Source organism: Temnothorax longispinosus, chromosome 1 (genome assembly GCF_030848805.1).
Source record: "Temnothorax longispinosus isolate EJ_2023e chromosome 1, Tlon_JGU_v1, whole genome shotgun sequence".
NCBI classification, from domain to species: domain Eukaryota; kingdom Metazoa; phylum Arthropoda; class Insecta; order Hymenoptera; family Formicidae; genus Temnothorax; species Temnothorax longispinosus.
The window spans coordinates 26584375-26602034 of NC_092358.1; the positions used below are offsets into that span (position 1 = coordinate 26584375).

The window sequence follows — 17660 nt, forward strand, 5'->3', positions numbered from 1 at the left end:
AGCGACACGAGTTATTGCCGAATTTTCTTGTAATGTAAGGGCCAATTTCACCAACCACGGTTAGCTAACCGACGGTTAAAGTTAGCAGTATTGACCAATACTATTCTTTCTTTCATTATTTTGTTAAATATTTCACGATGTGTTTTTCTTTCACATTACTAAATGTTTTGCGAATTTTTCCCTTTATTATTTAAAAGTTGCTTTAAAAAAATTTTTAAATCATTATTTAAAAGTGTAAGATTCCCGCGAAGGTTTTAATATAATTTTGATATTATAATAACTTATTATATAATAATAAATATTATAATATATGATGTATTTTTAATTTTTAGCTTCCACGCGGAAGCTTCCGCATACATGAAATGCATCGTGCAAACATAAAAAGACTGCGATTTATTTCGTATAAAAAAGTACAAAATTATTCTTATATATGTATGTACATAATAATACATAGTTAAGATATCTACAAGGATACTCGAAGTAATTTGTCACGCTGCGATCATCCGCCCTTATTCCGAAATTTTTATCTTCTTTCCCCCATTTTCGCCCCAAATCGCATAAAGGATCGTGCGTCACGCGATCTCGTGAAAATCCGTCGTTTTCATATACTGTTTTTCCATCAGAGCGTTTAATCATCAGCGTTTAACATTGACATTCATTATCGCATAGCCAGCATACAAATCCAAGCATCCAATCCTCTTTCCCTCCGTCGTGAAACGAAAAAGTTAAACTCGATTTAGTCAAAGCCACTGGAGAAGTATGTTATACCGCAATGCAAAGAATTTTTGTTTTTTTTAATCTGCAATAAAGGTAAAATCTTGAATATATATTACTGCGTGTTGTAGAGACCCTCGAAAAAGAAATATTGACCGTAGATTAAACATCTTTGAAGATTTTGGAGAAAGCCTTTTTACGAGACTAACAATAAGTTAATACGTCGAGAAGGTAGAGTCGTCGATGGAGTCGGTGCCGTCGGAGTTGCTCTCGGCGGCGTCCACGAAGGCCGTCGAGAGATCGCCGGCCAGCTTGCTAACGGATCCAGAGGTCACGTCGTACATGAAGATTTCCTTGTCACCCTGACCATCACCGTCTCTCGGCCTAAAACATCGCAATAAATCCGAGTGAAAGCGCGTAGCCTCGCGAATTCCTCGACTTTCAAGTGGATTCGCGCGCGACACGGACGAACCGTCGATTGTAATACGGTGACATTAGAATGTTAAAAAGTTAATGGAGCAAGTCATTATTATGATGATATATCATTCTATCCAATTTTGGTCGATCGATATATATAACGTGAAAATGGAGAAATAAAATTATAAACGATAATCATTGCTGTGAGACTATAAATTTGGAATATGTTAAAAGTTAAAATTGCAAAAGATAGATTTAAATAGTTATCAGATTTCAATCGTACGCTAAAAGAATAAAAGAATATAGATAATTTTATTTAATCAATAATATTTGATAATTATTTGTAGTTTGAAAATGGTACCTAAATCTAACAAATTTACGCTATATTATCGACTACATCTTGGATGTAGACACGCGGTGATGTAACGTGTTGATTTTTTAGAAAGCGGTACCAGAGAAGTTAAATGTCTAAAGGTGCCTGGAGCGTTAAGAGAAAATGAACCACGACAATCTTATCACGCATGCACGCATCGCGCATAATCGAATACTTACATGGTCACGAGGAGGACGACGGACTGCCTCTGCGGCTCGGTGCGGCTCTCCTGTTCGAGCCACTTCTTGTAGTTCTCCGCGGTGGGCTTCTTCACGAGCTGCTTGAGGGTGTCGCCGGCGAGAAACCTGACCGGCTGCGCGTCGCCGCCGGCCTTCCTGCCGCGTCGCTGCGACTCCGACGACGCCGCCGCCGCCGCGATTTCCCTCTCCTCGCCGGGAAAGTCGTAGTCGACGGGTGCCAGCACCACGACGCTCGAGATCCTACGGCCGTTGAGCTCCGGCACGTCCGGTATCGGGAAGGACGTGCCGCTCACTTTAAGCGGCAGATAACGATTGTACTGCGCGGCGGCATCGTCCCCGCGCGCTCCCACGGTCACCGGCTCGAGCCGGGTCGCGTCGTCCCGTATATGCTGCTCCGCCACGGCTCGGCCTTGCTCCGTATTCGGATCGAAGCGTACTACTTTCATCTCCACGCCGCCAGGCCGTAAGGTAGCCTGTTCGAACTTGGTCGAGCTGTCGCCGACGTTGGTATCAACGACGGGGATCAGGTTCGTCGCCTTCTTCTGCGTCGTCTTCGTCGACGGCCTTTTGGCGATCGCTGGTACGGGCTCGCTGCCGGCGGCAATCGCCGCTCCGCCTCCGGCGCCGTAGAAATTCGCCAGGGCTTCCGGCGGCAGTTTCTCGATCGGTATGTCACCGATCTTGTCGTAATCGAGGATCTGGATATCGGCGTTGCCCAAAATACCGGAACTCAGCAGCTGCTCCCTGATGTCGTCCGGCACCTCGTCCGGCAGATTCGCAATGTTCTCCTTGATCTTGGCCGCCTTATTTGGCGAGAGCGTCGTCGTGGTTGGCGCCTCGGTAGTCGTTGTAGTCCTGGTCGTAGTAGTCGAGGCCGTGGTCGTCGGTAAGAGTGTTCTAGCGGTCGACGGTGAGTTAAACTCTTCGGAGGGGCTAACCGGCGTCGCGTAGATCTTCTGCGCGGGATTGTTTTGGAATAACGGCCGGCCCCATATCGATTGCTGCTGAGAGAAAGTGGTTTGCGGTCGTTGTTGCGATGTCGGAGGATTCTGTGAGAAGAAACTCTGCTGACTACTCTGATGAGACTGATGCTTCGTGTTTAATTGCTGGTTTAATTGTTGAGTGTTTAATTGTTGCGGTAGACTGTCACCGGAGATAAAATGATTTGTTGGATTCCCAGCGAGCTGCTGGGAATCGCGAAGAGCGTTGAACGGTTGCGCGGATACGAACTGGTTCTGGGAGAATTCGGGAAATGCCGTTGGTTGCACTACAGCAGGATTTGGCGGGAACGGGCCGGGATGAAGAGGATTTTCTCGGATCGCGTAATGCTGTTCCAGCTTCGGTACGGCCTTGAAAATTTCACCCGCCGGTCGTTGAGGCGATAATTGCGGCGGTAATTGTGGCTGCAATTGTTGCTGTAATTGCGGTTGCAATTGCGGCTGCTGCTGAAGCTGCGCCTGGTTATACTTAAGCTGCGTGCGATACCGTTGCTGTTCCTGAAACAGTTTCAGCTCCTGCTCTTGCTTCCGCCTGCGTTGTTCCTGCAAGCGCTGCAAATCCTGCAATCGCTGCTGATCCTGCAACCGATGTTGTTCTTGCAAACGTTGTTGCTCCTGTAGTCGCTGTTGCTCTTGAAGTCTCTGGTGCTCTTGTTGCCTCTGATGTTCCTGCTGTCTCTGCTGCTCCAACAATCTCTGTTGCTCGACCTGTCTCTGTTGCTCCAGGAATCGCTGATGTTCCTGATATCGCTGCTGCTCGTGCTGTCGTTGATGTTCCCGTTGCTTCAACAGGTCTTGCTGTCGTCGTTGCTCGTGATAACGTTGCTTTTCCAGTTCCTGCTGCTTAAACGGAGGTAGCGATTGCGGCGGAAGTTCCGCATTGAAATTATTCGGTCTGGATAACGGTTGCTGCGGCGGCTCCGAATTGAAGCCGCTAGGTTTGACCGGTAATGATTGAGGTGGTTCCGCGAAGTTATTCTGCTGCAACGACAATGGTCGATTCTGCACGTGAACGCTCTGATGCGATACCGATAACGCGGGCGGGAATCCCGGTTGCTGCGGGTGATTAATATTAACGTGATGCGGCGGCGGACCGAAACTGTTGAACGTCGTACGTTGCTGCACTTCCGGGAGACCTTGAATTGTTATAGGGTGCCGCTGCAATGGTCTCGATGGCGGTAGCGGTGGCGGTGGCGGTGGCGGGTTCCTCAAGGATTGCTGAGGTGGAAACGACTGATGATGATGCGGCGGTGGCGGCGGTTGCTGCTGCTGCTGCTGTTGCAAGAACGTCGTTGCCTGCGATTGCGGTGGGAACGAGTTGATAATGCGCTGCTGTGAGAACGCGGGTGGCACTCGTGGGGGTTGCGGGGGCTGCAACGGCTGGTAAGGGCCGTGCTGTCTCTTCGGCGCTCCCGGCGACGTCGTCGGCTTGCTGACGTGCGGTTGGGTGCTACTACCAGGCGTCTCCAGGTCGCTGCGCTTGCTGTGACTGTTGGGCGGCACTTGCTCGGTGCCGAAGGTCACGCGGATGCCACTGCTGCCGGAATGGTATACCTCGCTGTCGGGTCGAATAATGGCGCGTAAGGTCGTCGACGGTTCTGAAGGCGGTGCCGGCGTCACCGTGTACGTCGGCTCCTCCCCGTACGGTGCCGAATTTTCCGGCTTAATTTCCTCGTGCTCCTCCACCGGCGTCAGCGCGGGAATCGGCGGATCGTAAACGACGCGGGTTTTGTCCCCGTAGCCCTTTTTCTTCTCATATTTTACGTAGAAGACCTGGATAGGTTCCTTGGTGGGTCGCGGTTGAGAAGGAAGCGGTGGCGGCACCGGAGTCGGAAGAGATTCATTGGATTCTTTGATAATGATCTCGATGATCGGTTCGGGTTCCGTTGGATAGTAGCTCGACGGGTTCTCTTCATACAAATCGTCGTTCTTCGGGCTCGCCAAGGGATTGTACAAAGGATCTCTCTGAGAATATTGCACTATCGGTTCCATCTGTACCGCATACGGCGGCAGGCGACCACCCTTCCGCAGGAAGGCGAGCTGCTGACGTTTGTCACGGTTCTTCGATGACGGGCTCTCCTCTTTGGCGACGGTCGCGACGACGAGGAGCGTCGCCGCGAGAAGTCTCTGAAAAAGAAGAAGGGATCGGCACGTTGACACAACATCTTTTTATATCGCGATGATGAAATATTGTTAGTCTAATAAAACCAATGTTTATTTTAAAATTTGTAATTTTTTTTCAAACTCTGGTAAAGTCTTAATCTTTCTGGCAATAATTCAACTTTCTGGGAAATAGCGTACGTATCGTTTTCTAATTGATTGATGGTACCAACGTTTCAAGCTGATTAGCATATAAGGTGATAATGTAAATTTATGAAGGGGGACTTAACGCGCTCTGATAACCGAGTAACCCGTTTAATAACCAGAAAACTCATCGAAAGCCTTAACGGGCTTCGAATCGATTGGTATGCTAGCGAGAATCGAGGAACAGTTAGCCTGATAAGCGATTCCCAGTTGTGACCGTGCTCTCGATATGGTGAGATCGACTTGCAACGTATCGGATGTTTCTCGTTTCTCTGAAATCGCTCGGTTCCAAAACTTCCACTACCGGGCGATGGCGAGCTTCCGCGTGTTCTACGGTCTTTTGTCTTGTGATTACAATAATACGTAATAACTTTAAATAAATAATATAATTTTTATCAAACAAAATTAAAAATGGTGTTCTTTCTCATATTTTAACCATCGTTAAAATGAATTTTTCATTCTAATATAGATAATAATTTTTTAATCTAATAATTCGATATTCCTGTATTAAAAGCATATTTCAAAATTACTGTATTATATAACAAATCATGACTTATCTTTATTGAAATTTTATCGCTATTTTTTTCTATAATTCTAAAAATGCACTATAATAAAACATGCCCTAGTGTACTCGATTGATCCTTTAAAGTCCACGAAGAAGTGGGTGAAGGAGAAAGAGAAAGAGAATCAAAGTTTAAGACCGGCACGGCGTCGCGTTTCACCTCGAGAATTCGGTGCCTCTCTCGGTGCTGGGTTAGCATATTCGAATGAGGCCCCGAGTGCCTCTTTTACGTGAGGCAAACCCGCCTCGAGCGTCGTAAAGGCTGCCCGAGAGAAAAGCGAGCTCCCAGACGATGGGACGCCGCGATTAAACGGGCATCGATCTCCGCGGGACGATTAACGGCCGTATCGTTGCCGGTCGCGTCTGCCACGATTTATTAAAGGACTTTCCCCGGTGCGTGAGAGTCGATACGCTCGCTGATTACAAATGATAGCACCGCGAGCGACATGCTTATTACAATGAAAGTACAAGCGCCTCCGTCTAAGCGGTCCATCCGCCCTCCTCGCGGACGCGCCCCGTTATAATTACCAGCTTGGCGAACCGCATCGCTGCGATCGTTCTTCGGGCTCTTCCTCGTGGAGAGATTCACACACTTCTCGCCGGCCGATTTCTCGCGTTAGAGGCGGCTGACTCGCGACATGACACCGCTCGAGACGATCGGACGTTTCTTGGCTGAACGATACCGAGCGGAACCTCGCATGTGAACTGAGGACAGATCGGGGCCCAGGGGCCCGTTTCTCCCTACTCGATGCCACCACCACCGACGGCCACCGCTCTTCAAGAAGCTCCTCTCTAATATCGAAGACGGTGGAGCAGCACCTTTCTCCGAGGGGCCCCTCGACATTCGTTGGTGTTCGGTGTCCGTCGTACACGTGGACGCATACGTAGATGGAGATGGTAGGGGGGGAAAGAAAAGAAAGAGAAGATGAGCGCCGTGGAATGTATATCTTCTTCGCACACACGATAACTTTCTTCAAATCCGCCCGACCATGCGATCACCTGTAGAGGGGATGATTATACTAAGCGCGTCCTCACTTTTCCGCGACCTCCAAGGTCCATCGAAACCGAAACTCACCTTTCCTCCTCTTCTCAACGAGAAGCTATTCGGTGAAAGAGCGTGATGGATCTTAATGTTACCTGAAGGGGAGTGGAGGCGGATTACTTTCGCCACAGTGCTAAGCTTCGCTAAGCTACGACTTCCTCGAGACAAGTGATCGTTTCCGATCTGTTCGGTAATCCTTGTCCACGAGACAGGATATGTCGGTCGATTCGGATGTCGCTGCAAATCGCACGATGATTATTTGAACTGGACACTCTTGCCCACGAATGATCATCTTGATAGACAGATATAATTGAGGCGGTTGCAATTATAATATCATTAGCATTTCTAGGCTCCGACTTTAATGCAAACCTTATTTCTCTTGGAATAATAGTCGCGTCGACTTTCATGAATGTGCACAGCAGTGTACATTCGTGAGAGTGCAAGTTGCTGTAAACGAATTCTCCGAAAACGATGCAATGTTGATTTCGCAGAAGTGCAAAGACATTTTTTTTCCTAATGTTATAAAATATATTCTACACATAGAGTGCGCGATAGTGGATTGACAAAGATTAATAACGCGATCAATCTTCTTTTTTTGCGTGGACTTTCAAAATGTATTTTAAAAACTTTCATATATGAACGATTATACTTTAAAAAATGCATGTATAAGACGTTGTTTCTTTATAAATATTTTAAACATTTCGCACAGAAACTTATCTCTTTCTAATCTCTTTTATAGAAGAGATTTCGCATAGCGCAAGAAGTTATTCAGATCCTCTTACATCAACGTATGACGGATGATTCTGATTTGATAAATTGCATGGAACATTTTTCCGAGCACGATGTCGAAGTTGCCACAGGTGTGAGATAATTCACTCGCAAGAAATCACACAGGAGATTGTATATAAGTCATGTTCGTTGTTACGAAAGGTGCAGATTCAGTAGAGCAATTGAACGAGATGACCCGCTAGACCTCTCCCCAGTTGCAAAAGTGCCCGGCGATGTTTTGCAGACGTCTTCGCATTTGCGCAATCTGCCTCGTTCCAGATCGACCAGATCATCAAAAGCGATGATTTTCTATCGAATATAATTTCTAAGCCTCTTAAAGAGAAGTCAAATCGTTCGGAGAAAAAGAAATTAAGATTTGCCGTTACGCCAGAAACTGACGACGGGCGAGTCATGTAATTTCGAAAGTCGTGAGAGAATCCGTGATGGGAGCTAGATATATTTTTTTTTTTTTTTAGTATTTCTTAATATATGTACTCATTAATTTCGGCACTAGCCAATGTCCGGCATCGACAATTCGAGTCTCCGGGCGATCGAGACTGGACGTCGCGCGTCCTACTTGCGAAACTTTCACTTATACGTTGGCGTAAGAGGATCCGAATAGCAGCCGGTGGGCTCGAAGATGATGAATACAGGATCCATCTGTCCGTCCGGGAGGGTCAGTGATCCGCGAGTCAGGGCGATATTTCACGCTGACTTATCGCCGTTTCGCCGGGAAACGATATCGTTCTTGGATGTCCTAAGCGTGTATAATTTCGCACGCGAGAACGATTCATCACTTTTCCGCGGCACTGCGCAGATGACACGGTATCTTAACTATTTCTAATCTGTTTACTCGGTCGACTCGCGGTGTTTTCCGAGGAAGCTCTCTCTCTCTCTCTCTCGCTTTCGGCATCGTGACAAATGTACATTGTCGCGTAACTTTCCTTTCATTATGAAGTTAATTACTTAATTACCGATATGAAATAATTTCAAGGTTCAATCGTAAAATTTAAATCTCCGCCGAAGGGGAAGATATTCGGAGTGAAGCAAGATTGAAAAGCAAGACCTCGCCGTTTTCGAGTTTCTCATTTCCTATTCAAAGTAAATGTAATTAAAATAACACGACTATGTTTCATTCTAACATTTAGCTCGCGTTACCAACAGTCCACATCCTGTCGCTGATAATCGCAGGAAATGTTGTACAACAAGTACTAAATGTCTGCTTGGTATGTTTCGTGTAAAAACGACACTTTCTAATCGGTCTACAATACGACCATCGCGATTATCTTTAATTAAATCAATTTTTAATTCGAGATCAACTATTGCAGAAATTGAGGGACGCTTTATCATCGTATAATATACATCTTACGTGTTACACACGCGTTATGTTACACGGTTATTACATCTGCTATCGAGCCTATTCATGCACGAGGAGCGTGGAAACTCCCTCGCAACCGCAGAGCCGACGTGTGTCGCGAGATCACCGCGCGATTGCGAGACCGATCCCCGTAACAGCGATGGCAAACGATTGCGAATTTGATTCTCCCAGTTCTCACGAAAGTACGAAGGTTTTGCGGGTTTTGCCATGCGATCCTCTTATATGAGCGCTAACGATATACGAGGCTCTTCGAGAGCAGTCGGCTCATGAGCAATAACGTAACTGTTGAAGAGTGAAAGTGCTGTAAAGTGGGACGCCGCGGGAATAGCGCTCGCTCTTATAATTAATAAACAAAGCCTGCAAACGGGTTCTCATCGTCTAGGTGCGACTCTGCATTCAATGCGACATTTTTATAGGACCTTGCCGAGCGTCGTTATATCCATCCTCGGTTGATGATCGAGACCTTTCTCACGCTCGCTTTTTATTCAGGAACCTCGCGCGTTTTATAGACAGGGATAACAATCAAATTATGAAAATTTATAGAATTCAAGTCACGGTTAGAAGTTAATAAATAAATAGCTTCAGGATATATATCTTAATTATATTTATATATTCCCGCGTTCGTTTATCTTTCTTATAATTAGAATATTGTTGATTCAAAATATTAAAGTCAGTTTATGTTAACGCTATTTTTTTTCTCTAAAAATTTCAGAGCGGATTTTGGAGGAAAAGAAAAAGATGAAATCAGTTTTAAAAATAATGGAGAAAGCAAAATTAGATTATATTAATAAATAAATAGCTTTAGAATATTTCTCAATTACATCTTTATATTCCCGCGTTCGTTTAGTTTTTTATAATTAGAATATTGTTGGTGTAAAATATTAAAATTACTTTATATATTTTTTTCAAAAATTTCAGAGCGGATTTTAGAGGAAGAGAAAAAGATAAAGTTAGTTTTACAAACAATGGCGAGATTATAGATTAATCTTCTTGACAATTTTGTGTTGTGATTCAATTATTTTCTTTCTGATTTTCTTTTATCTTTTCTCTCGCCTTTTAATTCTGATATCACGTATATCATTTGCGCGGTAAGCCGATTATCAAATGTGTGGATCGAACTGCTCGCCTGCAGTGACCTAAATTCATAAGGTGGAAAATTCTCACTCGTGTTTTTCAACGTGAGAAAAATATTTCATAAGCTACAAGGGTGTTGCGCGCCATAGGCGTTAATCCGAGTCTTACAACTAATTAAAGAACGGAGGCCGAGCGAAACTGACACGCGATGTGATGCGCTCATAAAAGTTACGCGGTGACTTTTATTTCCAGAGAGATTTACGGAACGATAAACGTTATGCTTTTTTTTTTAATTGGAGTTTAAAACGCCGCGCGTCTACCATCCGTCGGCGTTGGCGTCGAGGAGAGAGGCACTCTCCGCGGCTATTCGCGGCTATCGACTGTACAAGCGGAAAATGCATAACTGCGTTATATAATTACACACTGCGGGGCCGGTATCGGACGAAAAATTGTCTGTAATTGATGTTACGCCCGATGCACTTTCTATTTCAGGTCCAGCGGATTCCTCACACTTCGCGATCGGCGCGCGAGCCCATGCCGGAAAAAGGGAAAGAAAATCGCTCGATCTCCATTATCCTCTCCAATCGATTAAAAAATGTCGGACGGCAGTTTTTCCGAGCGCCGCGGCGTTATCACGGTCAATTTGATAAATCATAAAGAAGCGTGAAGAATAATAAGCATTAACTTTCTCCTCGGCTAAATCACTCGTGCCGCCACTGACGTGCGTGTGTCGGCGAAGACCCGCGGCCTATCTCTCGGCCCCGCGGCAAATCGCCGAAAGCCCATTTGCTCCCTTACTTTTACGAAATTAAAATAAATCGCGAGAAATATTCCTGCGTTTACGAGAATTTATAAATACCGTAACGCACAAAATTCGCGTACACGTGCTACACTTTCCATTTCGCGCGCGATAAATAGGCTATCACGCGTATGCGTGCGAGAACGCGCGCGCGCGGCGCGCAACGCGTGACTTTCTAATATAATTTCCGATAATAATAGAAAAAGATAATGATAAAAAAAGAAAATACCTGTACGCAATATATGTAGCTAAGGAACGCAACATAAACAGGAAGTTTATATTATTAAAAATAATAATAGATCAAGTTTGAAAAATTAAAATCGAAGGAGGTAAAAAGGGCTGACGAATCAAGCTGGGTGTACGTGCTAAAAATATTATGATTTGAATAAACAATGTCAAATACCGTGACATTAATAACAATATACAATGTAACATTAATATTTTTAATAATATGGATTTAATGACGTAAAGGAGCGTCGTTAGCTTAGATAGGTAAATAAATAACGCAAGGAGAGATAAATTTGCATACTTGGTTCGTAAATTTAATAAGTCCCGGTCTACAATAGGTGTTTTAAGCCCTAAGCCCTAAGAAATTGACCAATCACAGTCAATTGTTCTCCTCAAATTCAACTGTGATTGAGCAATTTCTTAAGACTTAGGGCTTAAAACACCTATTGCAGACCGGGCACTAATGGGAAGGGAAAGGTACATCTTATCGCCCGATCAGCGTGTCGGGGAGCGATACGAACTGTTCGTCCGTCACGGCACAACAATGGCCGCCCCCGTGGTTACGTGCACATGCAGAACCTGCTCGAAGGCTCGCGTAACACTCGAGAGAATCTTCAACGTCCTAGACACGTACGGCTGGTTGTTAGACTCGTACGTCGTGGTATGTAATTTAACGAAGATATACTTTGGCGTCGCACGGGCATTCCGAGCTTCTTTCTCCGTTCCCCTCCTTCGAACCTAATTCGCATATATGTCGTCGCGTAAATGTACCCCGATACACATTTCACATGTTCCTCGTCTGTCATCTTTCACTTTATTTTTCTCGAGAACAACGAAATCGACCTCGAAATCCGGCGAATCGCATTGCAGGATTTCTTCCAAGAGCGACTGTGGGAGAAATTGCCGAGCAGCTGGAGGAGCACGCTGCAAACCGTGTCGCCCGACGAATTCGGCGAGTGGTTAGCTGGCGACATCTCGTGGTAAGCGCGTCATCTTCACCTCGGTCGGCAAGCGCGAGTGACTTCGAATGAATTAATTGCTCCTAATCTATTTTTTTTTTTCACTAAACAATAAAAATTGGAACATTTTTCAGAAAGACTCAGACAAAATAATAATGAAATATTTCAGATTTTTATTTTAGTACATCTTTCCGTAGAAATCTGAATAAATATGAGAAAATTCGCGTGAAAATTTATCAGAAATTTTCATACTTATACAGATAATGAAATAGATGAAATATTCCGAAAATCTTTATCCAATTATTTTTGAAAGTGTCTGAGATTTGACATATTTTTTTTCAAAATTTTTTATGAATTCAAAATTAAGAAATTCTTAAAAAAAATTATGAGAAAATGAGAAATATTTTCACTAGGAGAATTATGTAGTTAACAATTTCGCTATAAATCCCGATTTGCTGTCGATTGAGTTAATCGGAATTTGATCGAAGTCACCATCGAGGCTCGAGCTTGACGCAAATACATTTCAAATTCGAACGCGAGCCTCTGCGGTGAGAAATAAATTTGTCTGCCTGTAATTTGACAATGCAATTCGTTTTGCAGCTCACGCGCATGGCCATTGTCACTGCTCGCGCTTCGACAAGTTGCGAGGAATTTACAACTAAACAGAGATCATCGAAATGACGAGAGCGCCTGGCGATGCGACGGAGGGAAAAAGTTCGAGTGCAGCTCGGAAAATTCTGTCCTGGAAAATAAAAATAAGGGATTAAGCGATACACCAGCAGCTTTGAGCAAGCACAACAATCTCTTTCTGAAACACGTTAAAATAAAGAAACGACACGAGATACAGCAAATAGCGCGGGTACAGCCGCATTCACGAAGTATCATCGCTTTAGATTAGAGGCGAAATGTTTATAGGCCCTGTAAGAATTTATCTTTGCACAGATATGCGCGGACTGTGCGCGAGAGTCCAATGCCAAGTGCATTGTAGATGTTGGAGCAGGCGTGGGTCATTTAGCCCGATCCTTAGCGTTTAAATACGGCCTAAACGTAACGTGTATTGAACAAGACGCATTACTGTCACAACAAGCCAGGTAGTCCGACGTTACATCATATCGACCTCTCCATTTTTTCTCTTGCTCTAAACTCTAAGCAATCTCGGTGTATTACTACTCAGCTAGCAGGATGACGTTTAAACACGTCTCGACGATGTATTGTTGACGTTAGAGATGTTATTAACACGTCATTTGATGTCACTCCGCTACCTGGGTGGTAATTTCATCGTTCCTTTCATTATCATTCGCGTGACAGGTTTTTAATTGCAGGAAATGGGATAACGAATTGTTAATGACCCTGTCTAAACATTTGCCTGACTTGCCAGTAAATACGCCGCAACACGTATCGATCAAGCTGGAAAATATCAACTCTGATCGGTCAGCGACGATCAGGGACATACGAAGAATTTTCTCCCACAACTTTAATTCGGGTGAGAAGAAATCGAGGTTTGGCATTGTCGGCCTGCATCCGTGTGGAGATCTCGCGGCCACGCTACTGAAATTTTACGCGTCTCAGAGCGAGGCAAGATTTATTTGCATCGTGGGGTGCTGTTACATGAAGCTGACATTGGAGTACGTCCGCGAGGCATAAAACATATATATTATACTTATGAAATTACGGTTGTATTAATTATATAAATGACGTAATGCATTTAGAAGTCCGGCGAATATTCCAAATGGATATCCACTCAGTAAATATCTGTCGTCATTTGGAAAACGCAAATTATCCTATACAGCGTTGGAAGTGGCGTGCCATGCTATCGAGAGCTACCGCGATAAGCTGAAGACTGGGAACTACGAGGATCTAATAGTTAGTGTCGTATACTGGAAGCGGTATAAGTTATATTATCGTTGTATTATCAAATTTGTACATTTTTTTTCAGGTGCACGCTTACAGAGCCGCTCTAGAAACTATTTTGATAAAACGAAACAGCCAGCTACGTCACACTCAAGTGAGGAACGTTAAAGTGACGAGACCCGTTACGTTTGAACAGTTGAGTAAAATTGGTTACGATAATCGAGATTTTACGTGTCATTATAGCGATGATGATTGAACGCGCTTATCTTTTTCAGATACTGCACGGCCGCGACCGCTGACTTCGAGCCGAATCTCCGGCCTGAAGATTCAGACTTTCAAAATCCGCAGATAAAATCGTATCTGAATCAGTGGCGGCAGATTGTGATATTCGGAGCGTTGCGCACAATGTTGGCACCGTTGGTGGAAACCGTAGTGTTGTTGGACAGGTTCCTGTATTTATCCGAAAATGATTTATTTCCCGTATTGAAGCCTATTTTCGACCCCAGATTGTCTCCTCGAAATTTTTTATTGTTTTCCATGAAAAATGTCGAACAATCGCCCTGTTGATTATGTCTGTATCTTTTTATACCTCTTACTAAAATAAAACTTCAAGGAAAATTAATTAATTAAATTGAATATTAATTTTTAAAATAAAATATCTTATTTTCATACTTCTGTACGAGTTAAATTTAAAAAAAAAAAAAAATTTCATGCAATTTAATAAAGATAAGATTGATTCGAAATATGTTTGGCTGCGATTATTTGCTCAAATTTAACGATTATAATAACATCTCATTTTGAAAATTGTATGACCACAGTTGACGCTAGGAATTCTAGTCTAAATATGAAAAGTTAAACATACTTTGACTAAATATATCTTATAAATTCGATAAATTTAGATTACACGCAGCCCTGTAAACAGTGCATCTTTGTTTGATACTATTTTGCGCGGTACCGCGCATTCCGATTAATCCCATCTTCTCATGAAAATTCAGTGGCTTCGCCGCGTCCAATAGAAGCGAGCGACACATTGCCGCGACCAGACGACGGGCCAATCGGAGCGCGATCCTCGACGAGACTCGCGGCGCGCCAGCGGTGGCTTAACGGCGGCCACGCAAAGGCCGCAAAGCGTTCCTTGGCGCCACCGGCAGAGCGCGTCGCGGTAGCCGGTCGCGAGTTCGCACGAAGCGTTGACGTTCCTCCGGTGAGATCCAGTTTCCTTTAAGCCGCTCTCGCGCGTTTGTCTGTTCTCGTCGCGTCGTGCGTCCTACCGATTATTATTTTCTCCTCCTCCCCCCTTCCCCGTCCGCGTACACGAGATCGTCGGCACGGTGTTAGAGGTATCGCGAGCGGTATACATAACACGCTCGTGTCGTCGTCGTCGTCGTCGTCATCATTGTCGCCGTCATCGCCGCCGCCGCCGTCGTCGTCGTTGTCGTCGTCGTCCCTGTCGCTGTCGCCGTCGCCGTCGTCGTCGTGCAGCGCCGAGTGCTCCGTTTCAAACGCATCGCCCGGTGTACAACGGAGGATGGCATTCAACGGAGACGGTCCGCACTCCAAGAGGCAGCGGCTGGAGGAGTCCGGACACAGGGTGAGTGCGCGCGCAAATTATTATCACGCGTCGCGGCCGCGTCCGCGACGCCGACGGTCGGTCTCCGGCTCCGGGCTCCGGCTCTCTCTCGCCCGCCGTCGCGTCGGCGAGAAGTGCAGCGAGAGAAGACGCCGCGCCGACGACGAGGGGGAAGAAGCGCGTCGCCATTTATCGGCGTAATGATCGCGGCCGCGAGGGGCACGGCGCGATGCGCGCGTGTCTCGCCGCGCGCCGCCGAGCACGGCGAGTTTTCGTAGAGACGCGCGGGGCGCCATTTATCCGCGGGTCCCGACATACGGGTTTCACGGTACGGGCATAACGTATTTGCACCGCGACGCGCAGCGCAGCGCGTTGCATCGCCGGCACGCTCGCCCGCGCCCGATAACAATCGAAGTAATCGGACGCGTTCGTCCGCCGACAGCCAAGAAGCAATCCGACGCGATTCTCGCCGGACGATCGCCGCTCCGCCGAGCGCGAGTGTATCACGATCCCTCCTTCCTTCCTTCCCTCTCCTCCTCCTCCCCGCTGCAAAAGACGCGGGGGCCCGGTTGGCGTGAAATGTCCGTCGGTCGGAGTTTAAAACTCGCGGTGATTCCATTCGCGTGAGAATCGCGCCGGAAGTTATCCCGACATGTCGATTGCGCGCTTTTGAACCGGAAATGACATCGATCGATTTTTAAACGCCGTAAAGAAATAAATCATTTCTCCATTTTTTTTTTACATTTGACGCGAATTGTAGTATTCTGGTATTGTCGTCGAAATGATCGATTATTTGGAACAGCATGCGTAAATTGGATATAAACAAATGCATGCAACCGCTAATTTTTTAATTACTTTACGTATCGCACGAATATTACGATGGAGAAGAGAAAACGCTCTGAAAAAGGTTACGACGGAACGATCTCGTGTATAAACTTGATAGAAAGCCCGGAGAATTTTGTTGTCGAGAGTCGCGATCGGAGAATAGAAAGCAACTCCTGCACGCCAAACGCGGTGCGCTCTATTCAATTTTCCTCTTATCTAAAAGATACATATACGCATAAAGCACATCGGATTTGCCATACATTCTTTTATTCATGAATTCTCTTTTACGAACTCTAAAAGTCAAGTTTTTCTTAAAAAAAAACCGAAAATTTTCGTACCTCGTGTGAGTAAAATACGATGAAGAACAATGAACAGTTCGATAATTGAGCTACAAGTGCGTAAACAAATAGTAAAATCTTATTGAATTCATTTGAGTTGCTTGAAATGTGTAAACAAATAGCAAAATCTTGTTTTCAATTCATTTGGATTAAACGCAAAAAGAGCTGTCAATTCTTATCGAAAAAATGGATTTCAAATTGATCGAGAAAAATTTCTAATTTATCATAAAATTATTGTATTAAATCTCGCACGACACTCTTGAATTATTCAAAATAATATTAAAATGTATATAATTATGTTTCTACGTCGCTCAATTGTCAGTTTTAAAGTACCGTATATTGTACACGAGAGAGATGATAAAATTATACATATGTACAGGACCAGGTTTATTCTCGCCGAGTGCATCGGAAAGTTAATAATACCGGTGTTTGTTAACTCGCTGCATTCGCTCCCCATGCACTCGCATTTCGATATCACGTGAAATATTTATTAGCGCGGTTCACCTTGTTTATTCCCCCACTTCGTTATGTAGGTAACGGGACAGAATAATTCACGTTCGCTTTAACGGCTCCTTGTTCGGTTACCTCGTGGAAGCTCCCAAAAATTGTTAGTTTCAAAACGCATAAATTTATGTTGTCCGAAGCTTTAATATAGGCTTACACTATGCGATACATGGACCTCGCAATTTTGATCGCGTATAACTCTGAGTCTAATCAACCAAATTTAAAAAAATTATAATTAAATTGAGGTAAAAAAAAGCTGAAGAAAATAATAGAATTAGAAAAATTTTGAATACGTAATTTTAAATTGAAATAAAAAAACTGAAGAAGATAATAGAATTAGAAAAATTGTGAATAATTAATTATAAATGGTCCGAAACATCAATTTTTGAAGATGCGCGCAAAAATACACTTTTTTCAAAATAATGAATAGGTCCATATATGGCTAGCCTTTGAGGATTAATAATTCGAATCTGGTCGAGCGTATTTATCGCGCGACGTAATTACGAGCTTACAGCTTGAGCCATCAGCTTTGATTTCACGTGTCAATTAAGTTAATTATATTCACTCGTGCCGCCGACTCCAAAATGTTCGAGCTTCTGGACACGCTTTTGACCGATGAGCTCGAAAGCCCCACCGGTGATTCGAGGCACGCTGGCATCGCGACGGTAATCTGTTATCCAGGCGACGCTGCTCGATGATGTCGGCAGGTCGCGTTATCGTTGTCGCTAACGACGATGAGCAACGCGAGGACGATGC

At 44.6% G+C, this 17660-nt stretch overlaps 3 protein-coding genes across 5 annotated transcripts in view; 2 read left to right on the forward strand and 1 right to left on the reverse strand.

Annotated features, from left to right (window-relative positions):
- Positions 1-365: 365 nt before the first annotated feature.
- LOC139821748 (uncharacterized) lies at positions 366-7321 on the reverse strand. Its single transcript, XM_071793047.1, has 5 exons — positions 6644-7321; positions 6097-6567; positions 1684-4829; positions 924-1098; positions 366-799 (listed from the first exon to the last, which is right to left on the reverse strand). Exons 2-4 carry the CDS (start codon positions 6112-6114, stop codon positions 930-932), a joined length of 3333 nt encoding a protein of 1110 aa, XP_071649148.1. The 5' UTR covers positions 6115-6567; positions 6644-7321; the 3' UTR covers positions 366-799; positions 924-929.
- Positions 7322-11301: 3980 nt separating this feature from the next.
- Positions 11302-14360, forward strand: LOC139810808 (methyltransferase-like protein 25B). 2 transcript variants are annotated; one of them, XM_071774701.1, is made up of 8 exons: positions 11302-11518; positions 11686-11837; positions 12417-12675; positions 12759-12907; positions 13139-13441; positions 13526-13679; positions 13753-13862; positions 13943-14360. In XM_071774701.1, exons 1-8 carry the CDS (start codon positions 11321-11323, stop codon positions 14232-14234), a joined length of 1617 nt encoding a protein of 538 aa, XP_071630802.1. In that variant the 5' UTR covers positions 11302-11320; the 3' UTR covers positions 14235-14360. The 2 variants fall into 2 exon arrangements, with proteins under 2 accessions (XP_071630802.1, XP_071630809.1); XM_071774708.1 differs by having other exon boundaries at positions 11303-11518; positions 11728-11837.
- Positions 14361-14824: 464 nt separating this feature from the next.
- Positions 14825-17660, forward strand: part of Sm (heterogeneous nuclear ribonucleoprotein L) — a 150235-nt gene continuing 147399 nt past the window's right edge. The window contains exon 1 of one of the 2 annotated variants that reach the window (XM_071793248.1): positions 14825-15258. In XM_071793248.1, coding sequence (XP_071649349.1) covers positions 15196-15258 — 63 coding nt within the window. In that variant the 5' untranslated portion in view covers positions 14825-15195. The remainder of the gene's footprint in view (positions 15259-17660) is intronic. The other variant, XM_071793238.1, reaches the window with a different exon arrangement.